General features: G+C 44.6%; 1 protein-coding gene across 6 annotated transcripts in view; it reads right to left on the bottom strand.

Moving 5' to 3' along the window:
- cux1b (cut-like homeobox 1b) overlaps positions 1-23,365 on the bottom strand; it is a 69,040-nt gene that overhangs the window by 6,091 nt on the left and 39,584 nt on the right. For 2 of the 6 annotated variants that reach the window (XM_054742661.2, XM_054742664.2), the window contains exons 6-23: positions 21,202-21,325; positions 18,896-18,972; positions 18,481-18,547; positions 14,144-14,192; positions 12,556-12,660; positions 10,117-10,305; positions 9,895-9,953; positions 9,593-9,635; positions 9,375-9,471; positions 7,145-7,939; positions 6,359-6,442; positions 5,791-5,892; positions 5,148-5,698; positions 4,901-5,042; positions 3,805-4,095; positions 3,514-3,702; positions 2,117-2,381; positions 1,319-2,034 (exon numbers count right to left, since the gene is read on the bottom strand). In XM_054742661.2, the coding sequence (XP_054598636.1) occupies positions 1,527-2,034; positions 2,117-2,381; positions 3,514-3,702; positions 3,805-4,095; positions 4,901-5,042; positions 5,148-5,698; positions 5,791-5,892; positions 6,359-6,442; positions 7,145-7,939; positions 9,375-9,471; positions 9,593-9,635; positions 9,895-9,953; positions 10,117-10,305; positions 12,556-12,660; positions 14,144-14,192; positions 18,481-18,547; positions 18,896-18,972; positions 21,202-21,325 (3,737 nt within the window). In that variant the 3' untranslated portion in view covers positions 1,319-1,526. Of the gene's footprint in view, positions 1-1,318; positions 2,035-2,116; positions 2,382-3,513; positions 3,703-3,804; positions 4,096-4,900; positions 5,043-5,147; positions 5,699-5,790; positions 5,893-6,358; positions 6,443-7,144; positions 7,940-9,374; positions 9,472-9,592; positions 9,636-9,894; positions 9,954-10,116; positions 10,306-12,555; positions 12,661-14,143; positions 14,193-18,480; positions 18,548-18,895; positions 18,973-21,201; positions 21,326-23,365 lie in introns of those variants that run through there. The other 4 variants (XM_054742662.2, XM_054742663.2, XM_054742666.2 and 1 more) reach the window with 4 other exon arrangements.

Below are 23,365 nucleotides of genomic sequence, written 5' to 3'. Positions count from 1 at the left end.
GACAACACAGTCTGCTAAAACTCACACACCTTTTTTTTTTTTTCAGTCAAGATTTTTCATAAATGGTGAATTGACCTCAACCCTGACTTACATGCAGGCAAGTATAAATGCACACACACTCACACACACACACTCTTCCTGATTTGGCCTATAAAAAAGATGTTTGTGAATGTTTTTGTGAGCGGTGCAGACGTGCACACACCCAGCAGGTCCAGTGCTGGGTACAGCTGTGACGTGCACAACCTTAAAACATAAACAAGAGACATATAGTATCACCATGTCAGACAGCTACAGTACTACACGAGTTCATCGGGTTGCATCGCAACATGATTCCATTCTAATTGGTTGTTTTGCTTTAAAACATTAACTTGTTATTCTCTTATTTTCTGTTCGTATTTTTGTACTAATTAAAATTGCTTGCTAAAATTCCCTATTTTGTACTCTTTAGAGTCAATAGACTGTGCAATCTCTTATTGGCAACCAAATTGCAGTATCAAAAAACAGAGATCATCCTTCGTCCTACAAAGAAAGGTCTAAGGAGGCAAAAAAAGAAAGGGTTCCTTCCTTGCGTCCTCTTCAGATGAGTGCGTGTGTTCGTGAGGAATTAAAAAAATCCTTCTGGCCATCACATGGCTGTCAGCAGGATCAGATACGGGACACAACAGGTCAAAGTTCATCTGTCTTACATCAGTAACTGTGGCAGCTCAGCCAGCAGGCCTTCTACTACCCTCTTAAGAGCGTAGGAGTGACGTAAAAAACAAAACATGCTGCCTTTGAGAAGAGAACACACCGATTTTAGGTGTGCATACACACAACAAACACACACACACACACAGACATACAGGTGCACACTGACACAACCCCTAACACACAAACACACACGCAGTGAGTGAAAAAAGGCAAAGGGTTTGTAACAGTCACTCTACAGTGTGAAAAATGAGGCGTCTCACTGAGTGAGGGGAGGTTTGTGGACACTTGGGAGGTGAGAAGAAGAGCGGAAAAAAATCTCCTTTAGGAAAGCGAGTTTTTTGTGAGAGTTCCTGTCTCTTTCCATCATCTATCAGTGTCTATCACTGTGACAGCTGCTGTGTCAGGCCTTGCCTTTGTTACCGAGTCCAGGTTTGAACCCCGGCTGCGGGTCAGACCCCAGCTCAGGACTAACCAGTCTGGTGCACCAGTGGCTGGTGATAAGGGGAGGTACAGCAGGGCCAGAGGCCAGCAGGACGGCTAAGTGCTTTTTCTCAGTACAAAAACAAAACTCAGTTAAAAAAAAAAAAAAACAGGAGAGACACTTGAGCTCTCTGGATTTTGTTCTTCTAAGTATTCAGTAAATCTTCTTTTTACGGGTTTTGCCAACCACTCATTGCTGCTTTCCTCTTTTTTTTGGAAAGCTTATCTGTAATAAAAATGGCTGCTGAGCTTGACTTTGGCTGTGTCCTCTCTCCGACTGGAACAGAGCAGGAGGGGTCCAAGGTTAGAGGTCGTGAGGTTATGAGAGGATAGGGATGAAGGACAGATGGGGAGAGCTAAAACTCCCACTCTGAGGGATCCTCTTTACTGGCAGCCTTCTCCAGCCTGTGGATGATGTTATTCAGATTGGCTGCTTTCTTCTTACGCAGATTGTTGTCCCTGGGGTTTCTGGTCAGGCCAGGGGCCGGGATGTTTGTACTCGAGGCAGAGCTACTGGAGGACGCCTCAGTGAGACTGAAAAGCCCCAGTCCACTTTGTCCACAGCTGGAGCCTGACCCAGCTAAGCCTGAGGTGATGCAGTCTAACTCGGTGGGGGAATTATTAGAGCCCCCCACCTCTGACTCGACCTCCATGCTGTGGTCTTTGCACACTCCTCTGTGGTCCTCCTGACCGATTCCCAGTCCCTGGCGGGTCTCCACTGTGCCTTCGGATTCTGTCCCATCACAGCTGTCTCCCTCTCCTGATTTGGATCCACGGAGAGAGGGAGATCCCCCCTCGCTGCCAGGACCCACCCCTCCAGCTGCCTGGATCTCCTCGATGAACAGTTCCCTTCGAATGCGAGATCTAGAAGGAAAACAAGGCATAAGATGGCATTACCAACTTCAAAACAATCTACAGCCATGGAGGTTCCTATGCAAGCACTCACCTGTAATTGTGAAACCAGTTGATGACCGTACTGGTCTTTAGGTTGAGCTGGGAGGCCAGCTCCTCAATGGTTTTAGGGGAGGGATAGGGTTTCTGCTGATAAGCCTTCTTCAGAGCCTCCTTCTCTTCAGGGCCCAAGACCACCCTGGGCTTCTTCAGCTGCTGCTGCCCCGGGCTCTGGGAGCCCTGCATGTAATCTGTCCCCACCAAGACCCCGTCCATGGAGTGGCTATCACTCAGGGAGCTCAGCCGCCTCTTCATGTAAGCTAAACAGACAAAAACACAAAACGTTCTCAATTACACCCAGGAGTAAGTGAAAACACCAAAAGGGAAAAAATGAGATGAAAAAATGGAACAGATTCTGATAAATGCTGTCAGCTCCTGTTTCCACCACTAGATGGAGCCCTCGCCTTTTAACAATGAACGTGTCCCTTCCGCTTCACAGCAAAAGAGCAGCTCTGTTGACTCCAGGCACCAGCAGCTGAAAATGAACAGCTCATGGCAGCTTTGCATGAGGTTGACATTTCCCCAACCCTGATACACGCTGCCATATATATTAGTGTTGGGGGGGGGGGTGAAGCCCTCAGAGCAAGGTTAGAGCACGCTGAAAGTCGTGTGCTGCCTTGCAGGCTTGTACCATAAGAGTGAGAGGTCAACTATGGCTGCTCTGGATTAGGTCCATGTCTTTCCTCTGGGCTCTGCTAGTGGCCCCGCCCACCTCACGTCTATCTGGTGACATTCCTTTGGTCAATATTCCAAAACGAGCCTGAAAGCAGGATAAACCGACCGATCCAAACAGACTCAAGGTCCGTTGGTGTGGGTTTTTCTAGGTATCAGAAGGACAAACAGATCCTTGAGTGTTGTTCCTTGTGCCAGGTTTAGATGTGTGTTTTGTCCCCAGAGAGAACACCTGAAGTGGGAAGGTGGGGGTCACTTCGTTGGATTTGCTGATTCTTTAACAAATCTTGCCAACAGACAAGAATGAAGTGACAGAGTGGGTTCTGTACTTTAAAAATGATTAAAACACAAGCTTATAGCAACTGATGATTATTATAATGATGACGATGATGAAGAGGAGTGCTGATGAGTGTGAGTAAGCAGGCCCCCGGCAGTCCCCGAGCTGTCACATCCAATACAGTACGTGATGTCTGTAGTCCTGATTGGTACTGACATCACACCAAGATGACTGTGATCTGCACAACATGCTCTGCTGTCCTGAACAAAGGATATTGTGTGTGCAGATGTGCATGTGTAATCCAAATATTGTTGTTTGTGCTGGAGAATATATTTATGAAATATAAACATGCTGAAGCAGATAACATCACCCTTTTCTTTATTGCCTCTGACTGCATGCTGCGTTCTATAGAATCTACTCCTCCTTTGGCTTTTCTTACACACCTTTCTTCTCCAGGCGTTTCATATCCATGAGTTTCTCCACACTGTGCGGGTCCTGGAGCCACAGCTGCATGCGTACAAAGGGCTCCCTGCCTTTCAGGCTCAGCTTATGCCAGGGTTTAGGCCTGGCCAGCAGGTCTGAGACAGAACCCTGAGTCAGACCCAGAATGGTCTCCCCAAACAGCCGCTGGCCTGGTCAGGCAAGAAAAAGAAGAAACGGTCACTCCACAGAATGGATTTTTAGCTAAACTGCACCAACACAGAGCTACTAATTCAAGTCCCTGTGCTTCTTACCTAGATTATTATCAGTTAGGACCTCCTTAACCTTCTTGGTGATGGCATAAGTATCAAGCTCAGGAGACATTGCAACCATCTCCTGGATGCTGAGGCCAGAGTGACCTGGCACGGGCAGTGGAGTGCCGGGCTGAGACTCGCCACCTGAGGGGTCTTCAGACGGCGGCTTTAGACCAGACGACTGAGAAGCAAGCGGATCTCCAGTGAGACCATTGACTGACTCCTCAGCTGAACTGAGTGGGGACTCGGGAGCGGGGCTGCAGCTGGCTGATGTCTTGGGAGTGCCCTCTGCTTTGAGCAGAACAGACAGAGAATCACACAGGTTAGGTGACATGTTACATCACGGTTCCAGCTCCTCTCCCTGCTGGGATCAGGAGCAACTTCAGTCAAAATCACATCAACTAATTTAACTCCTGTTAAACAGCACAAGGTGCTTTAGTTTTCAGTTTGAAGCTTTTTTTTTGGCTTCTTCCTCTTATTCCTTCATCTCCCTGTCTGTGTCTGTGTAGTACTGCTGTGCAGCTCAGCAGGCTGGAAGAGAGCAGTCATGAAGAGCTGTCAGTGTACATTAGCTGCTGTTTACACCCCCAGAGAGAAAAAGAGACACACACATGCACATACACACACATGCAGAGCTGCCATCTGGCGCTGCAACACTAACTTGTCTATGACATGACAAACCAGCAGCTTGCTGGCTGACACTGCCACAGCGCTGGGGAAGAGGGGGTGGGTGGGGGGAGGAGGACGAGGAGGGGTGGGTGTAGAAGGGAAGCCACGAGAAGGAGGAAGATGGTGGGTAGAGTGAGTGACAGACTGACAGCAACAACTAGTCAACAGCCCTAATCAGGCTTTTGGAATAACGATGGCTTGGTTGTATGAATCTGTAGTGCGCGTGTGTGTGCGCGCGCGTGTGTGTGTGTGTGTGTGTGTGTGTGTGTGTGTGTGTGTGTGTGTGTGTGTGTGTGTGTGTGTGTGTGTGTGTGTGCGTGCGTGTGTGTATGCGTGTGTGTGTGTGTGTGTGTGTGTGTGTGTGTGTGTGCGTGTGTGTGTGTGTGTGTGTGTGTGTGTGTGTGTGTGTGTGTGTGTGCGTGTGTACCTTGGTTCTGAGCTTGCTGGATGTGTGTATTTTGCCCCTGGTCTCCGTTCAGCCATGGCTGCATACGAAGATATGGCTCTCTGCTCCTCTGGTTCAACTTGTTCCACGGTTTGTGTCGAGACAGACCGTCACTCAGTATTCCCTGGAACACACACCACAACAGCAGCTCAGGCATGAAAACCATTTTACGGTCGAAACAGAGGTTACAATCTGGACAGGGAGGATAAATAAATGTTGGCACCCTCACCTCCTTGCAGTCCTCTTGGTTGTGGTTCTCCTCTGGACATGGCTGGCTGGACATGGTCCTCCGTGACTCCGAATGCATGTTGCTCCACCACTGCTCCCTCCAGTAGCCCACTCCTCCTGCACTTCCGGAGCGGACAGAACCCTCGGAGGCACGGCCCAGCCTGAAAGCTCCATCAGCAGACATGTCAATCCCTGAGGAAGCTCGGCCCTCTCTCTTGACACCAGAGCTGAAGTCCAGGACCGGAGACGGAGACGAAGGCGTGGACAGGAGGGAGCTGGGAGGCTTCTTGAGGGAGAGCGCCAGGGGGTTGTAGGGTGGGAGGGGGGAGGTGAGAGAAGAGTTCAGGATGTCCCTCTGAGAAAGTGATGCTGAGGAGGAAGATGACGCTTTTAGGATGGGGTCCAGCACCGCCTGTTGAGCCTCCATCTCTCTGCGAGCTTGTTCTAAGATAGAGCGGATGGCTTCGTCTGATCCACCGCCCCCTCCGCTTCCCCCTCCACCTACACCTCCTCCTTTCAGACCAGCGTAAGATGGCTGAGCATGGGACAAGTCTATTAAAGGAAGGGAAATTGGCCGTCAGACGTAATGCACCACCTTTAACGCTCCGACTGTTCAGCAGATGAGGAAATAAACTACAACTCACCAGCTTTCTGCACCTGCAGCTCTCTCTTGGCCTGCTCCAGTATAGACTTGATAGCTTCATCTGAACCTGCCTCTGGGGTGCGGACACGAGCTGTGATGTTACCTAGATGGAAAAGGGACGGGGGTGGGGGTGGGGGGTGGAGGACAAGAAATTATGTTGAGGTTAAAAAAGAAGGATAACCAATATAAAGAGCGTAATAATGGACCAATCACATCAACAGCACAGCACAAAGAACAACATTCCCACCACTAAACTATACGGGACTGACCATCGTCATGTCTCTGGTCTCGGAGCTCACACATGCACACGTGCTACAGGCTTCGCCGTATAAATAACTCCCCACAAAATAACAACTACCGATAAAAGGCCTAAATACACATGCTGGATTTTCCTTTGACGCACGTCACTGTTAACTATGCGGTTACCTTCAAGGCACATTTATATCTGTATGCCTGCCTGCAATTAATAAACAGCAACACGCACACACACACCATGGATACAATTCACCCCGACAAACATGCCACACAGACAGAACGTGCTAGAATCTCTCCATGTGAAGGGGACAGACCTGTGTGTGAAGGTGTATCAGAGTGGGTTCTCCGCTTCGGAACATCCTGAAACACTCGGCTAAGCGGGGGCTGGCCTGAGCCCTCTGTTAAAAACAATATAACCACACACTCTGTTACAGCACTGCTGTGTTGTTGGGGCTTTTTCTTTTTATAGCTAGACTATGTGGTGCCTAACGGTGCCCTGCAAATACAACGATTGTTTGTTCCATCCAATGCGCGTTATATTGTCCCATAAAGGCATTGATCTGCACCATCTGTGGCCACAGCTGTAGTTAAACTTCTACTCCAACAAAACTATATTAAAAACCCACAATGGAAACAGACCAGCGAAGGGATTCACAATTAAACGGCAGGTTTAAAACAAAGGCAAACAAAGTGCAGGTTAAGTTCGTAACATATTTTGTGCCTCAGAGGCCACCTTCAATCAGAAATGTCCTGATGCGTTAAGAAAAGCAGGCCCAGGCTAATCGAATCTAGCCATAGTTAACAGTACCCCTGCCTTCCTCCAATCGATATTATTGATGTGTGAAAGGTTTCAGTATTGACCACAATAGCTAGGAGAGGCTCTTGGGATCAGAGCATGACTAGGAACTCATTCAAAAACACACAGGTGTGGCACAGTAAGGGAGTTAGGAGAGAGAAAGAAAAATAAGAAGCTAGTCCATATTGGCAAGCTAATCAATAGCTCCGTGCAGGGCTGTGCGCGCATACATACACACACACAAACAAGACACACACACACACTCTCCTTCACACACAGGTGCATTAAAGACACATAGGCTAACCTCTCTGTCGTCCCTGAATGCTGCGCAGAGCCAGGATGTTCTGCTCATCGGCGAGGAACTGTCTCATCTTGTGGAAGGGCTCCTTTCCTCGGATGGTTAGCTTGTTCCACGGCTTTGGTCTCGCCAGGATTTCGCTGACAGAACCCTGAGACAGTCCCAGCACATAGTGGCCAAACACACGCTGTCCGATGTTGTGCTTGATCAGCTGCTCTTTCACCTGTCGGGCGATCTCTGCCGTGTCCATGTCCTCCCCGTCCAGCACGCTGCCGGCGTTGGTGTCCGAGTGGATGGGTGATGGAGACGGAGCGCTGCCTGCGGTGCTGCTCCCGTTTACAGGAGCCATGTCAGGACTGGCTGGAGGCGGCTGGGGGCTGCTGGCTGCCAGAGGGATGGTAGCAGATCCTGAGCTGGGTGTGGAGGTAGGGATGGAGGTGAGGGCCGGAGTGAAGGGGGTGAACAGGAGGGCCCCGCTGTGGATTCCAGAGGACTCCTGCAAGGCTTTGGAGTAGAAGGTTTGGAGCAGCTGCCGCTGAATCAGGGAGTTCAGAGCCATCTTTCCACCCACCAGAGGGAACATGGGGGAGTACAGCTCCTGTCCAATGCCCGTCGGAGTGAACGGGTGTGTGTCGTTGCTGGTTGTGGCAGTGTTGAGGGGGTCTGTGTGAGCGCGAGATGGGGGGAGCTGAGACGAGGAAGAGACAGAGGCAGGTGGAGGTGGGGGCGAGGAAGAGGAATCGCTGTTCACTGCTTCTTCCTTCGTTGTAGACTCTTCTGTCCCTTTTCGCATGGCTGACCCTACAAGAAAGGTCAAACACACAATGCATTATGGGGGAGTCAACAAAAAAGGGAGTTCCAAAAATGAGAGAGGGGGTGGGGGTGAAAAATTATCTTAGGTGAGTCTTTTTCCAAATTAGTGAACTTTGTTTTTCTTTTTTGCCAACCCCCCCAGACAAAGTGCCCATGCATTTGTGATTTCAACCTTTCTTGTAAGACACAGCCTGGAAGAAAATTACAAAAGGACACACACAACCATCATCATGGTGCCACTGGAGCAGATTAGCCTGGCCCAGGGCTCAGTCTCTCTCTTCCTTCCACAGACAAAGGAGAGGTAACGGAACAGAGTTAAAATTAGTCCTCAGACAGCCAATACATCATGTGAGTCCTCTTCAACGCTGCTGCAGTGAGTTCTTACACGCTGTTCCTTTGCAGATGTTGAATCAGTCTTTAAGTTCATATAAAACACTTCAGATAATAAAAAGGGGCAATGAAACAAAAATAAATGTTTATGGCTGACAGAAAAAAGATTCAGGCCACTAAAAACAGACTTTGTGCAAAGGCCACATTACCCATCTCTCCTGAGAAGTCACACAAACAAATCTTATTTTTTATAATCGCGAGATCATTTCAACATAAACTCTATTTCTTCAGTCCTGTAACTACTGGAATTTGTCTCGATGACGAGCACCAGAGAGAATTATTCTAATGCATAACCACTGAGACTTAACGTGATTCAGTAAGACAGTAAGCTCCTCTCACCGAGAATGTTAATCAATTCTAAGCTATTCAGCTATTCAAGCCTAAAGCAATGACATTTCAGACCCATAAACACTGTTACAGAGGGCAAAAGTCCTGGTGTCCTCGTTTCTGTTTAATGCTGTTCTTTTTTTACCTTTTGGGTTGACCTGCTGTTTTTGTGTTTAAAAGAAAACAAATTATTTGTTTTGTTGTTGTTCTTGGGGAAAATTAGGGGTAGAGTAATTCTACATCTCTGAAAAAAGATTCAAAAGTTTTATTTGTCTTTTTCCCAATCATTAAAAGCATGAAGGTGGTGATTCTGAAATCAAATCCAAAATACTAAAGTATTCTCAGAGAAAAAAATTAATAAACACATGCATATGAATATTGGCATGGATGGTTTTGAGGAATTCAGATCAAATGTTCTTATTTCTGGTCTTCCAGGCCAACTATCCTGCACGCTTTTAGATAATTCTCTGCTCCAACACGCCTGATTTAAAGGGTTAAATTCCACCCTCAGCAGGTCAAATCCTGCAGAAGCCCGTTAACGGTTTTTCATCCGAATCAGGTGTATTGGCAGTGGTCCTTGAGGACTAGATTTGGTAACTACGATGCTTTCTCAGTCTTACCTGAAGCTAATTTAACCATCCTTCTCAGCTTCTTCTGGTTTTTACAGTCAGATCCTTAAACGAGCTACACGTCTAACCAGACTTACCGCTCAGCTCGGTGTTTGCAATACGAAGAGCTGCACTCTCTGATTGAAGAGTTCGATTCTTCTCCAGCAGCAGCACCTCCAGAGGTTTGGAAGAATCCTGATGAAGGTGGACAGATGTTCACATGAACTAATTTACTTTCTTTTTGTCAGTTAACTTCATTTATACCAACAGTTTGAAATTAGTGAGCAAAATCATGTTGGAAGGCTCGAACGTTTACCTGCACAGACTCAGAAGTTCCAAACTCCATAGTCTTGAGGATACTGGGGAGAAAAAACATCATCTGTACAAATACAACAAACATTTATAGCACGCTAGCTTTTATGTCCGTTTCAACACAAGGAAGCCGGAACAAGACACAGGAAGCAAGTGGAGAAGAATAAAAACCACAAATGTTAAAGCTTCGCCATATTTTGGGAAATTCACTGGTTTATGGATCACGAATGAAGACTTGGTCTGCGTTATGATTAAAACTCTACATACATCAGAGCTGGTTTCACATCCTCTCTGTTCTCTCCTCACCTCAACTCCTTCTTGACCTCTTCATAATCTGCCTGTCTCTCCAGTTTCTCCTCCAGTTCCTGTAGATCAAAGAGATCAAACAAAAATGCCATGAATCAGAGGAGATAGATGGTTATACAGAGAGGGTAAAAATAAAAAGCCATCCAAAATATATAATAGATAAAATTGTTTCGGCAGAAACCACAGAGACGTGAAAACATTGAGCTATGTGCTCTTTGATACCTTGAGAACTGCAGACTTGTTGCTCAGCTGCTGCTCCAGCTGGGAGATCTGGGAGCTGGTAGTCTCTCGGAGTTTGGTCAGGCTGGCCTGCAGTCTCTGGACATCCTCCACCAGCTGGGCGGTCTCCCTCTCTTTGGCCCTGAGCTCAGCCTCCAGACCTGAATGGGATGCAGCCTCTGTTGTCTGTTCCTACAAGTCAAGATAAGTCAGACATTTAATTCACTTAACTCCATAAAACTAACACACAAACAGATTTGTACAAGCACAAAAAAACCCTCCTGTACTTCAGTTAAAGGCAGCTTACAAACCAAAATTTATATGTTGGTGCATCAACAGATTTCTCATTTGCATTCTGCAGAATATCAACAACATTAATGGTGATGCCAGAGTCTAAACTTTTAGTTTAGTGGCTGAAACGAACGCAAAAGCTTTAGGAAACAAAGTTGCAGTGCTGTGCAAATGTATTAGGTATGGAAAATATGCAGTAAACAGAAAAGGCCTTCAGAATTCTAAATAATGATTGTCTGTTTTAATCAATTTACAAAAAGAATGACCCCAAAGACATTAAGAACCATATTTAATGTAAAGAAGAACAAGAAGCCCTGGAAGTGATGGTCTGGCCACCACAGAGCCCTGATCGGTGGCGTGTGTCTGAGATTACACGAAGAGGCAAAAGGATGTGAGGAAACCTACATCAACAGAAGATCTGGGGCTTAGTAGTCCAAGATGTTTGGAACAACCTACCATCCCAGGTCTTTCAAAAATCTGTGCAACTGTACCTAGAACATTCGCAACCTTTTTACTTTGAGGACCCCCTTGCCTGTGTCCAACACAAGCCAGGACCCCCAACCACAACTCCTACCCACATACACACATTAAGATTGAAGAAATTACAAACTTTATAGAGACACACGAGTCATAACTCTTATACAACATTTTGATAATACTATTGGGTGTTTAATTTTTTACAAATTTAGTCTTGGTAACTTTACATCAGACAAAACTGTGGGGACCCTCTGCAACCTTGTGAGAACCACCATGGTGGGTCACAGACCCCAGATTGGGAACCACTGACCTAGATAAATTACCATATGCTGTTTCGAAGGCGAAGAGTGGTTTAACTTAGATTTCCCTTTTGTTCATTCACAGCTGACTGATGAAAAGAAATGTTACACTTCCATTCTTTGTTTGCAGCAAATTTTATTTTGGGTCTGCCTAAAACTTTTGCACAGTACTGTATATTTGATTATTTCCGTATTTAAAGGCATAGAACACTCATTCAATCGATATATTTGCAGTGGTCCCTAGTATGAATAAATGCCTTGTAAGTTGTGCTCAGGGGAGAAAAAAAAAAACACCAGCATACCATTTCCAGGAACTAGAAGTGAGCCACATCGCAGCAGAGCTTTAGACAGCAGGTTTTGGAGTCTTATGCCACTTACACACTTGCTTCAGCTCCACTCCAATGTACTCCGCTCCACCCGCCACAGCCTGGCTGCGTTCATTCTACACTGCCTTAGGAATGCAGACGTGATTGAGAACATGGGCAGTCTCCAAAATTGGCGCGAAAAATAGAAATCAGTGATGTCATGAAGGTGTGGGCGGGGAAAAAGAGAGTGGAGTAGACTGTGTTGTTATTAAACAAATGCGGCCTGAGCAGTCTTGCTTTTGGAGACTCTCTGACTCTGACATTGCATCCTGCTTCTCTGTGTCTGGCAGCACTGTGTGTGTGTGCTCCTCACAGCGGGCTGATTCTACCCACCAATCGGAGGCTCCCATAATGGTAGGCGTCAATTTGAGCTAGCCAATCAGTCAGCAGTGGGAGTGTTGGACCAGTTCGGCTCCAGGCAAACCACCTTGGGAAGAGGGCTGAAAAGACATCCAGTTGCGCGCAGGAAAAGTCAAGGCTACCTTAAATGAGAACACTCCCAACACAGTTCAGGCGGAGTGGAGCCGAAGCTAGTGTGTAAGTGCCATTATTTCCTTACATTCGGACATCTCACCTCGGATTGAATAACTACAACATGACTCTAACACTGACTTGCAGTGTGGATGTTTTATCTCCACAAATAACACAAGCCTGAGGGAGTTCTCCTGTGTGGTGGAGCTGCTAATGCTAACGGTTAGCTTCTACTAGCTTAGGTATTCTCTGATTTTTCCTGGATGCTAAAACAACAACAGTTTTCCTCACCACGAGTCAAGATGAGTGAGTCCATGAATGTTAAGCGACATAGATCCATCAGATTTCACAAATCCTAGAGTTTTACCGTCTATTTTCTATCAGAAGCTAAAGCAGAAGATAGGTGTAAGAGACTACTTTCAAGTTCAGCCTGCATGAAAAATTCTGAGTGACTGATTATAAGATTTTAAACATGATTTTTCAGTGTTCCAGACCTTCAATATTTTTTGTCCAATAAGCAGAGCACTGTAAAGAGTTACCGAGTCTGGGTCGACCTTGCCCGGGCTGCTGAGCGGATGGGATTGGTTACTCTGTGATAGCTGCTCTCTGAGCGACTCCGCCTCTCTCTGAGATGCTTCTGCTCGCTGTAAAAAACACATAAAACAAAGATCTTGTAGTGAAGTTTCCTATCATTAACCAAAATCTGTTAAATGCAGTTTAATCAATACCCATCTAAATTGTTTTGAATAAACAACATAATATCAAACTTGTACTTTAAAAAAATCTGAATGACAACATGGGCACCACATCTTTAGGTGACCTTAGTGGTCTGAGGGATGCCGAGACTGACAGCCTAGCAGTTTTTCCCTAGATAATTGTGGCGAGCAGACAGCTGATTCACTACATTGGGCAAAAGGCAATAACATTCATGAGAAAAAGTTTTCCATTCCGCAATCTGCCTCTACCTTCATGCTGTAGTGTAGCTGTGTGGAAAGGAAGCTCTTTACAGCTAAAACAAACATACAATGCAAAGTTGGTGAATTTAAGATGAAGGACAACAACACAGGCAAGATTTTATTAATTAAAAACACTAACTTATTCCTAGAAACTGAGATAATATCCTCACAGCCATGTTTTTTTTTTGGGAATCATCGGCTACACTGGCCAACTTACCATCATTAGGAGTTACAGGGAGCCGATTTCACAGCGTTCCTAATTGCAACCATATTGAGAGCTGTTATTGACTGGGTGGGAGCTAAAGTGCTAGTCGCAGAAGAAAAGCCCCGTTTTCCATTTTCTACTTATAAAAGCGTATAAAAAGTCTGAGTGAGCCAGAGGCCATGCTGTCACCCTGTGTAAACCTCAAATCAGAAGTGTGAATAGTGTGTTTGTGTGTGTGTGTGTGTTTGATGCGCTAACCTTTGGGCTAATATTAACATTACATGCCTATGCTATCCCTTTAACCAAAATCATTCTGTTGGACTAACAATGAAAATTAACAACAACGACATCAACAGATACCAGAGGAATGTTAAAAACACGGGGGCAGAGGCCTCGCCGAGGGGCTGATTTCAGCTAAACGAGTTTAGGAGGTGTGCAGAAAAAAAATAATACATCTAAAAACAAAAAGCCATGGCCGTAATAAGCAAGTCATTACTCGCTCATGTAGAGCATGTTTTTATAGATTGTGAATCTGTAAGCAAATCTGTCTAATAGTCCACATTTTTCTTACTCACAGGAAACCTAATAAAAGACAAAAGCAGGCTGTCTTAAGGAAAAAAAAACATGCACATTTGTTCCTCTTGGGCTTAAAAAAAAGTCAAAAATACACAGAGCAGTTTTAGAAGGAGCTTAATAATTCCTTGAAACAGCTGGACATTTATGTTGCTCAAAGTAGAATGAATGGTACACTTGTTTAGGACTATTTTAGAGCAGACGTTAATAAACACTCGCTGCTCAGGTGAGTATTTTCTGCAGCAGGACAACAAACGTTGGGGCAGCTAAAAACAGCAACGTGCATGTTTGATAAAAGAATGATTGATGGATAATGTGATCAGAAAAAATGTGTGCATGCAAATATGTTTTTTTTTTCTTTTTTAATGTGTAATATGATGCTGAGTGGATTACCTGATTGGCTCTTTCCAGATCTGTCATCACCATCTCAATCTCATCAGCCCTGAAAGCAACATTTCACATTAATGTAAAGAAAAACACACAGCATGCAACAAGGCTTAAAACACACACGCACGCACATTCACGTGCACTCACACACGGACTAGATGCCTCACAGAAAGAGAAGGACACCGAACAATCAAACACACGACCTGCTCAGCAGGCACGCACTTAAAGAATGCAGCCTCCATTAAGCCACCGTCTAAATTTCATCCTAATCCACTGATTGTGAACATTACTCAAACAGCTTGTATGTGTGCGTACATACATGTATTTAAGTGTGTCTTTGCGTGTGGGTGTGCACATGTAAGCCCCTAAAACCCAGGCCACACTAAAACAGAGGGATTACATTAATAGAGCTCTAAGTCCTAATACAGGAGACTAATCTGCTATGAAGCTGTGTGATTGTCTGACTAATGGTCTGGATGGGGGCCAGATTCACCTCTCACTTGCTAGAGGTCAGACAGCAAGAACACAGCCCCATAATCTCTCAGATTTTGGAAAAATTGTTTAATCACTTTTTTTTTGTCCACCGTTTACCTACGAACAGGAGCAAACATTGAAGAAGAAGATTAATCCAAGATTAATCCAAACTTTGCTTCACTGTACAGAAAAGCATGGGATCATTGGCCCCATAAATAGTACGTCATCCATAGGCATGTTTATTAAAGATATCACACACTGACAAGAACGCGAGAAGCATTGAGTGCATAGATGTGAGCACATATGTTTGCTGCTGCGTCCATTAGGGCCTTTTGATTTGATTGTAATCTTTTATGGTGAACCCAGTAGCCCACACAGCCTTTTGTATTTGTGTGTCACAGAATGTGAAACAGCATAATGTCCCACAGGCTTGAGTACTACTGATTTGAATGTGTTTAACAAAACAGACACAGTTGATATTAGGTCAACATTGTGCCACAGGCGATGCAGCAAAAGGAATCAGATGTGGGCGGGAGAGCTTTTCATTCGCTGCTTTTCCTCTTTCCTTAATAGTTAAAAAGGATCTGGTGTGTGTTAAAGCAACAGCATAGTCCTCTACCACAACAGCTTTTATCCTCCTGACTTAAGCTACAGTGTGACGGACCCACGTGCGCACTCAGCCCCTCTACCACACACACACACACACACACACACACACACACAACATAAGGTCACAAAGCCAACAAGCTAGAAATGCTTGTAACGGAGAGCGTTTATGGGTGGTAATGGAACCCAAACACTGCGTGGCTCCTGCTCCAAATGTGATCATTTAATCAAAGTACAGATGTACAAAGTCTTCTTAAATAACCTTTGGATTTGGCTGTATTTGGGAATTATAAAGGCAAAGCTAGAGGCGGAGGGCCAAAGCAGATCACAGAGAAGGGATTTTCTGCATTTCCTGATACAGTCAGTCGCTGGGCAGGACAGGAACTGCCCGCCGATGCAGCCGCAGGAATTAATTCATCAAACACTCAACAGTACAGAGACGGGTTTTCGGTGACATCCGATTTTTTTAAACCCCCAACTAAACTATAATCAGCAGCCACATGGAGGTGCTATATCTTAGATGTACTGAAAACCACATAAATACACACAGACACAAAAACTCACATTGTTCCCTAAAAGGCCATGTGCGTGCACCCAGTGACATCATCAGTGTAGGACTTCTGAAATAAACCCAGAGCCTCTAAGCCTCTACTGTACTTCCTCCATCTCAGACCAGCCTTTTCATCTCTTATCTTCCCTCTCCTGCTCCCTTTCTTTTCCACCCTCTGCCTGCTTCCATTCTCCCTGCTAAACCGTTCCCTCCACCCCCCCTCACGTCTCATCTCTAGCCCTCTCTTCCTCGGCCTCCGTCCTTCGTGCCAGCAGGATATTCCCCTGATTTAGTTTTTCATTTCCCTCCTCTATCACACTCTTATCCTCCTCTTCCTCACAGAGGCCTCGAGCTCCTGGCTTGCTTTTTGCCCCTCAGCTTTCATCACTCCATTCCATTTCTTTCCGTGGCTTTCTCCACATTGCGTCTTCACAGCATGTTACCTTGGGGATTTCAAGGAGGCTTAAAGAGAAGCTTGATGTGAAAGTGTGTGTGTGTGTGTGAGTGTGTGTGTGTGTGTGTGTGTGTGTGTGTGTGTGTGTGTGTGTGTGTGTGTGTGTGTGTGTGTGTGCGCGTGTGCGTGTGTGCGTGTGTGTGTGTGTGTGTGTGTACTCATTTCACCCCGTTTTGTTTTTGTGGACACTTGAGATGGACACAGGTAGAAATAAAAAAAGCTTACTGATGCTTAGAAGCAATTAAGTAGTCACGTGAATGGTGTCAAGTCCTTTATGTGCAAATGAACCTACACACACACACACACACACACACACACACACACACACACACACACACACCTAAGGGATCCTGTGGGGCTGGAGATCAATATATCATTAATCTTTAACAGGGACTAAACGATTAAAACATGGCCAGCCAGGCCCTTGCAGTGCCAACACAGAGAGGGGGCTCCGCTACATCTATAGGCCCGCCCCCCCCCCCCCCCCCCCGCTGACGCACACAAACACATTCACTCTGGGCACTGCAGCGTCGACCAAATTCTCAGGGTGTGTCATTTCTGTGTGTGTTAGTGCATAATTTAAAAGGCAGATTAACCAAATGCAGCAAGAGGACGAGGGGATTTGTCACGCAAAGCACTCCTCGCTGGAAAGTTTGCGTGTGTGCATGTGTGTACGTTTGTTTGTGGGGGGGGGGGGGGGGGGAGAAAAATAAATACTCATGATATGAGTGGCATTCGTGTTTAATGCTGCTAAAATATATGCAGTTAAAGGGTTAAAAGTTGTGTTCAGCCAAACACTGGCGATTTGCTCAGCCAAGCAGTAAACGGAGGAAGGACTCCAAGGACTGGGAGGGTGCAGGGTTAGAGAGGGTTTGTGTGTGCTTTAAAGCGTTGCATTAAAATTTCAGATCACAGCACGCCACATAGTCAAGGACCCTGACTGCCTCAGGCTCACGAGTGAGCGAGCGAGTGTGTGTACTTGTATGTGAGTGCATGTGTGGATGTGGGCGGGCATGTGCTTATTAGTTTCTGTAAGCAAATGGGGGTCGACTGTAAGTGTCTTTTCTCAATGATTTCTTTTTTCCTGACAGAAACAGACACAAACAGAAAAAAAAGGAAGTTTGAAGAAGTGAAATATAACAAGAAAAAAGACTAACAGGGGTTGTCCCCTGATTACAAAATAAAATAACTATTGATCAGCACCATTACACAGTGAGCAATATCTTCCTTGGCCTTTCCGCTAACACAAACACACAATGTGGAGGATAAAAGACAAAGTGTAGGAGGTAGAAAAGGAGAAAAAAAATATTCTGAGGAAGACAGAAGAGGGATCGATCTGTTTTTAACAGCCAATCAATTTAACAACTCTGGTAATGGAGCGACACGGTACGTCTGGGGCAGAGTAAACGGGACTGGAAGGGGCAGCTTTTAAAAGCCACGCTGATGCCCTGCTGTACTTTATGCATGCAAGCAGGATGCCCTTGACTACTTTACTAACAGCCCTGTGTTTAGCAGAGGAGTTCAGGGTGCACTGCGGTGCACCAATTGTCAATAAAACATCAGAAACCCCTCATCTTTTGTTCCCTCCATAAAACTAAAACTTTTCAGTTTTCTGCAAAAATTTTGGACACTCAGGTGGTTCTGGTTCCCACCACCAAACCCTGAGGGAGCGAGGAGTGTGAATGCCATAAAGTGGCACTTCACAGTGTGGAGTGCAGACATGGAAAAGCTTCTGTTCTCATCCTGGCCTCCACTATGAGATCAATAATGATACATGCACACAGCTCCAGTAACTGAAGCTACCCTATCTTTCAGCTCCTGTAATAATACCTGTGTGGCTTTAAGACAGAGATCTCAGAGTGAACTTCCTCTCTGTGTCACCACTCGGATAAATCAGAGGGAGCGCGCTAAAACACACACACACGCTAAAACACACACACACACACACACACACACACACACACACACACACACACACACACACACAAATAAACCTATTCTGACGCACTGCCGAGCCTGCAGAATACATTAGAATCCCTTTCAGTATTTACAGTGCACGGGTAATGCTGGGATTTGGAGGCTGCTGAGCGTTGTGGGAGACATTCCAGCTGTTAGGGAGAGTGGGATGAAGGAGGGGGGAGTTTCCAGGGAGGGAGATTCACTAAACAGGATGATTATGTCAAGAACAGACTACGGAGGAGGAGCCAGAGGGGAGAAGTCGCCCGCAAACACACATGTAGATTAGCTCGAGACACGTACTTTGCTGTAGACTCCTCGTCATACTTTGTCTTCAAATCAAAGAGCTCAGCCTGAGTTGTTTCAAGTGCTGTGGGAAAAAAAAGAAAAGTTTGTTGAATTTTTCCATGCTACAAAACTTGATTTCAGTGTCTTAACCACCTTGAGCGCCTTTCTGAATGAGTACATTCTCAGTAATTTTATGAAAAAGATTTGAAGCTTTTGCTTTTTTCCTCAAGTTTAAAGGAAACTGAGACGCCATTTGATAATTCTGACAGACCAAGGTCAAACTCATCAAATTCATTCACCCAGTCCAAGTAAATCAGCTTAATCCTTTACTATGTTTTATTACTCTTTCTTAAGCTTTAGTTGCCATATCGTCACTGAGAAGCAGCTAGCTAAAACAGCATCTAAAATCTGAAACTGGACTGACTGGTACCTGTCTGGAGGGACTGGACCTTGTGTTCCGCCTCTTTCAACCTCGACGACAGAGAGTCCTGGCTCTCCTGGAGTTTCCTAAAGAGATGAGATCAAATTGAGAGCAGGAAGCAAACAGTCACAGTTAAAAAGATAGTGAGTCAGTGATTCTTGGTTTCACACTTCGTGGCAACTGCAACTATTTTCTATTTTCCCACCATTTCTGATGAGTTTTCCCCACTAAAAACCTCCCAAACACAACCCAGACCTCATTAAGCAGCCCTATTAGGCAGGAATGTCTGGCCACTGGGGCACGCTGCACCCGGGGGTGGGTGTGGAGCAAGGAAGGAGTCACAAGAAGGGGGTGGGGGGAGAAGGGGGAGCGAGAAAGACAGAAACCACACGGATAAAATATTCATTCTTAGCTTCTAAAAAGTTGGGCTCTGCTGAGAAATTGCTGCTGTGTGTAAAAACATCAATAATCTAGCACAAATACCATCTTTATGACACCCTTTGATGCCCCCTCCCCCCTTCACCACCAATCTGTCTCTCCTGTCATCTCTATTTTTCTCCCCTCTACTTCATCCTTTCATCTCTGCCTCTCTCTCCTTCCCTCACTCCTTGGTGGAGAAAATGCATCAGGAGGTGCCATCCATTTACTACCCCTCTCAGACGCAGGAAGTCAGCTCTCAGCAGACAGGAAGGGGCCTATAAAACTGTGACGTACAGGAAACGCAGTTGGACAATTGATCTTCTACTCAAAAGTCTGAAATACTTTAATACACCTTCAGAAAGTAAATAAGACTCAAAAAACAGGGAGTAAAGGTTTGTTTTATGATAACAGACACTTGACAGAAAACGTTTTAAAGACAGTATGTGCTCTTAGGCACTACCAGCACACAAAGTTTATTCGGTTAATTATAAATCTGCTGGTTGACACCGTTTAATCATGAAAACGCTGCTAAAAGACTGATTCTATTAATTCAGAACTGGAGAGAATAGTTCGGAGTCCAAGCTGACACAGGTTTACAGATAAGTTGCTCTCTCATTAGTATTGAATTACAAGGTAGGAGGGGGAAAGGCCCACATCAGATGTTTACTCAGATAACCTCAGGCAGTTAGTTTAATTATCCTTACATTAAACACTCCCCCTTCACAGGGAAGGGAAGTTTAGGGGTTTTTTTGTTCCTTGATAAGAGTGATTATCCCATTTCAGCAGTCAGATCAATGGTTTAACATCTGTCAGACATGCAGTGGCACAATAAGCTATTAACTACTGCCACATGTTTCCCCTTTTTCTCTAAAATGGTTAAATATTTAGGTATTAATTAACTCCAGACTTTTCCAGACTCATATTTTCAGAATTACTGACTACCTTTGACATCCAAATACAAACAAATACTGTAAATATTTAGCAAGGTAGTTAAACTTTAATTGATTCAACTGATTATGCAATTCTTCACCAAATCTTTGCTGGACGGTTCGCAGTTCTGGGTTCTCTAGTTAATGCAGGGGTGTCCAAACGTTTTAAAATGAGGCCCAAAATAGGTCTAGCTTAAAGTCTTTGAGGGTTTTAAGCGTGACTTTCTTAATTTAATAAACACAAACATTTTTGATGGTAACTTTATTCGTTTTACGCCTTAAAATAAGATCCAAAATAAGCATTTAAGTAATGCCTGAACATAAAAATGTTATGTGAAAAGCTTATTAGAGAGACAAAACTCTAAATTCTAGAAATCCAAGTGGTGACTGCAAAAAATGCTCCAAGGCTGCAAATGGACCCCGGGCAACACTTTGAACATCTCTGGTTTCTACAGATTAAATAAGCTGTATAAAAGGGTAATATTTATATTTTTTATGATCACTGTCTGGATGCACAATAATTTGGAAAATCCATGTAACCCATAAAAGACCTTAAAGCCTTTAGTGAGCTTCCTTTACCCAAACAGTTGGACAAAGCTCATCTGTTCTACAAAATCATCAGGAAAACATTCTGTTGGCCTGCACCCAAATAAAAGTAGGTGCTGATTGTTTTAAAGCAGTCATTCAGAGATGCAGCTTTCTCTACATACGTTTTTAAGATGGCTGAGAGTACCTATTTGATGTTCTGATATGTATGTACATACATACATACATCATGAACACGCTTCAAAGCTATCATTGTTGTGATGTTACTAAAATGTGACCAGCTCAGCTAAACACTCTTTAAACTCCTCATTCAAAGACAAGTGACACTTCAGCCTGAGGGCGTAATGACCCAGAGGTTTAAAATAGCAACATAATGCAGAAGTGATTATTTCCAGTCAAATGATAAAGATGTAGTTCTACCTCTCCTTCTCTGCATAGTCATTGTGTAGCTGCAGCTGCTTCTCTTGAGCCAAGTTCTCAGCCTGATTCTTCAGAGTCTGCTCATATTCCCGGACCTTCTCCTTCAAGGCTTTGATGGTCACCTCTAAAGAAGAATCACAGCAGTAGAACGAGTGTTAAAAAGATGAATGAATGAATGAATGAATGAATGAATGAAGGAAGGAAGGAACGAACGAACGAATGAAACTTTGCAACAAGAGAAACAGAATTGTTTCCTAGATGTGATAAATGGCTTCAGCGAAGATGATGCTTTTGGTGGGGGGTGTTTGACCCTCAGCTTAAAGAACAGAATTTCATATCCCACATTCTTCCTCTGTGAGCACACTCCAGGACCTTAGGCCATGTGGCTCCAGCCTAATCTTTACATCCGCTACTGGTGGAGAATAGTCAGTGTTCACCAGCAGCAGATATGTCGTACTCATTAGGCCTGCATTAGAGGTGAAATCCCATAACCTGCTGACGGCTCAGCTCTGTATGAGACAGCTAGAAATAAATCTAACACATAAGTGGAGTAATAAACGGGCATCTGCACTAGTGAGAGTGTGTTTTTTTTTACCAGAGAAAGATATCGCAAGTGTGACAATAATTTAAGGAAACGCTGCCTGATGCCTTAGACTGAGGGCTCAGCAGAGTGTATTTGTGTGTGTGTGTGTGTGTGTGTGTGTGTGTGTGTGTGTGTGTGTGTGTGTGTGTGTGTGTGTGTGTGTGTGTGTGTGTGTGTGATTTAAACTCCAGTCTCACTGCTCTGACACATAATCAATAGAGGAGTCCCCTTAGAGCCCTCTTACTCCTTAACTGCTTAACTGAACTTTAAACATTTAGGTTGTGGGGATCAATGGCCTCTGCACTGTGTGTGTGTGTGTGTGTGTGTGTGTGTGTGTGTGTGTGTGTGTGTGTGTGTGTGTGTGTGTGTGTGTGTGCGTGCGTGCGTGCGTGCGTGCGTGCGTGCATGCATGTGTGTACATGGACGGCTCCATGCGTGCGTTTAACAGGAGTGGGAGTTCCAGAGTGTGTTTTGGGGGTTTAAATATCCCTCGCTATTGAGGCGGGAAGGAGGGATAAAGGATGAGGGAACAGGAAAATCAATGGCAGAATGGAACCCTGCCGCTATCGAGCTGTTCCAATTAACTCTCGCTGAGGAAAAAGGGGGATTCCAAAACATTCCCCGCTCGTTCCTCCATTTCAACTGAAGTTGCACCACTTTTATTACCTCTTTACACTCACCTTTCTGCCTTTGTCAGTTTCTCCATCTCTCTTTTACCCACAGCTAAACTCATTTTTTATTCATGAAACGGCGCCTTGTGATTTTTTTCCTCTTTAAAACCTATTTGAAAATGTAAAACCTTGTATGTTTGGTGCTTTCCTAAAAAATGTATGAGTCATTAAATATGTTGAAATATGGACTTAACCCTTGAAGAGTATATTGGCTCTAAAGTTAAAATTTGTAATGATGGGTATCATTAGCACACCAATGGTCATACTTTACCCGCAGTGCAGCTTTACAGGTTCTTAAATAAATCTAAAATAAATCTTCAAGGAATCAGACTCAAGTGTATCAAACTAAGCAATTTCAAAACTTTTAGATGGTTATTATTCCTGCTAATGAAAAGTATTCAGAAGCTGGTAAAGTAATTCTATTGAAATTAAAGAAAGTTACTGATAAAAGGTAAAAGAAAACCTCTGTTCAGGTCCAAATTTATAAAGATATTCTAACAGATCAGAAAGGTGTGTTAGGTTTGAACTTTGATGATTTTTCACACACTGGTTATGTGGTAATGATAAAAAACTGTTAATTAGCTCAGGCTAAACAGAGACCGGTCAGCTCCACATTTGTCTACACCTACAACTAGCAGGTCTCCTAAAATGACAACAGCATCATTAGTTAATATTAATTAAATCCATACTAGGCAACTTTGTCATATTTTTTAATAATTTTCTTGAGCCAGTATGTGTTAAAATTACCCTTTACAGGGTTAATGAAATGTTACTCAGATCCCACTGCCCTCTGTGGACAGAATATCGCACTTGCAACTTCAGAGTGCCGGTCTGGTCCCTGATCTAGTAAAAGTGGAGCTGACATGCCTGGTGCTGCAGTCCACTTCCAGCACATTTCCTGCATGTTTTA

Source organism: Nothobranchius furzeri, chromosome 13 (assembly GCF_043380555.1).
Source record: "Nothobranchius furzeri strain GRZ-AD chromosome 13, NfurGRZ-RIMD1, whole genome shotgun sequence".
Lineage (NCBI taxonomy): Eukaryota > Metazoa > Chordata > Actinopteri > Cyprinodontiformes > Nothobranchiidae > Nothobranchius > Nothobranchius furzeri.
This window is presented reverse-complemented; position numbering and strand designations above follow the sequence as displayed.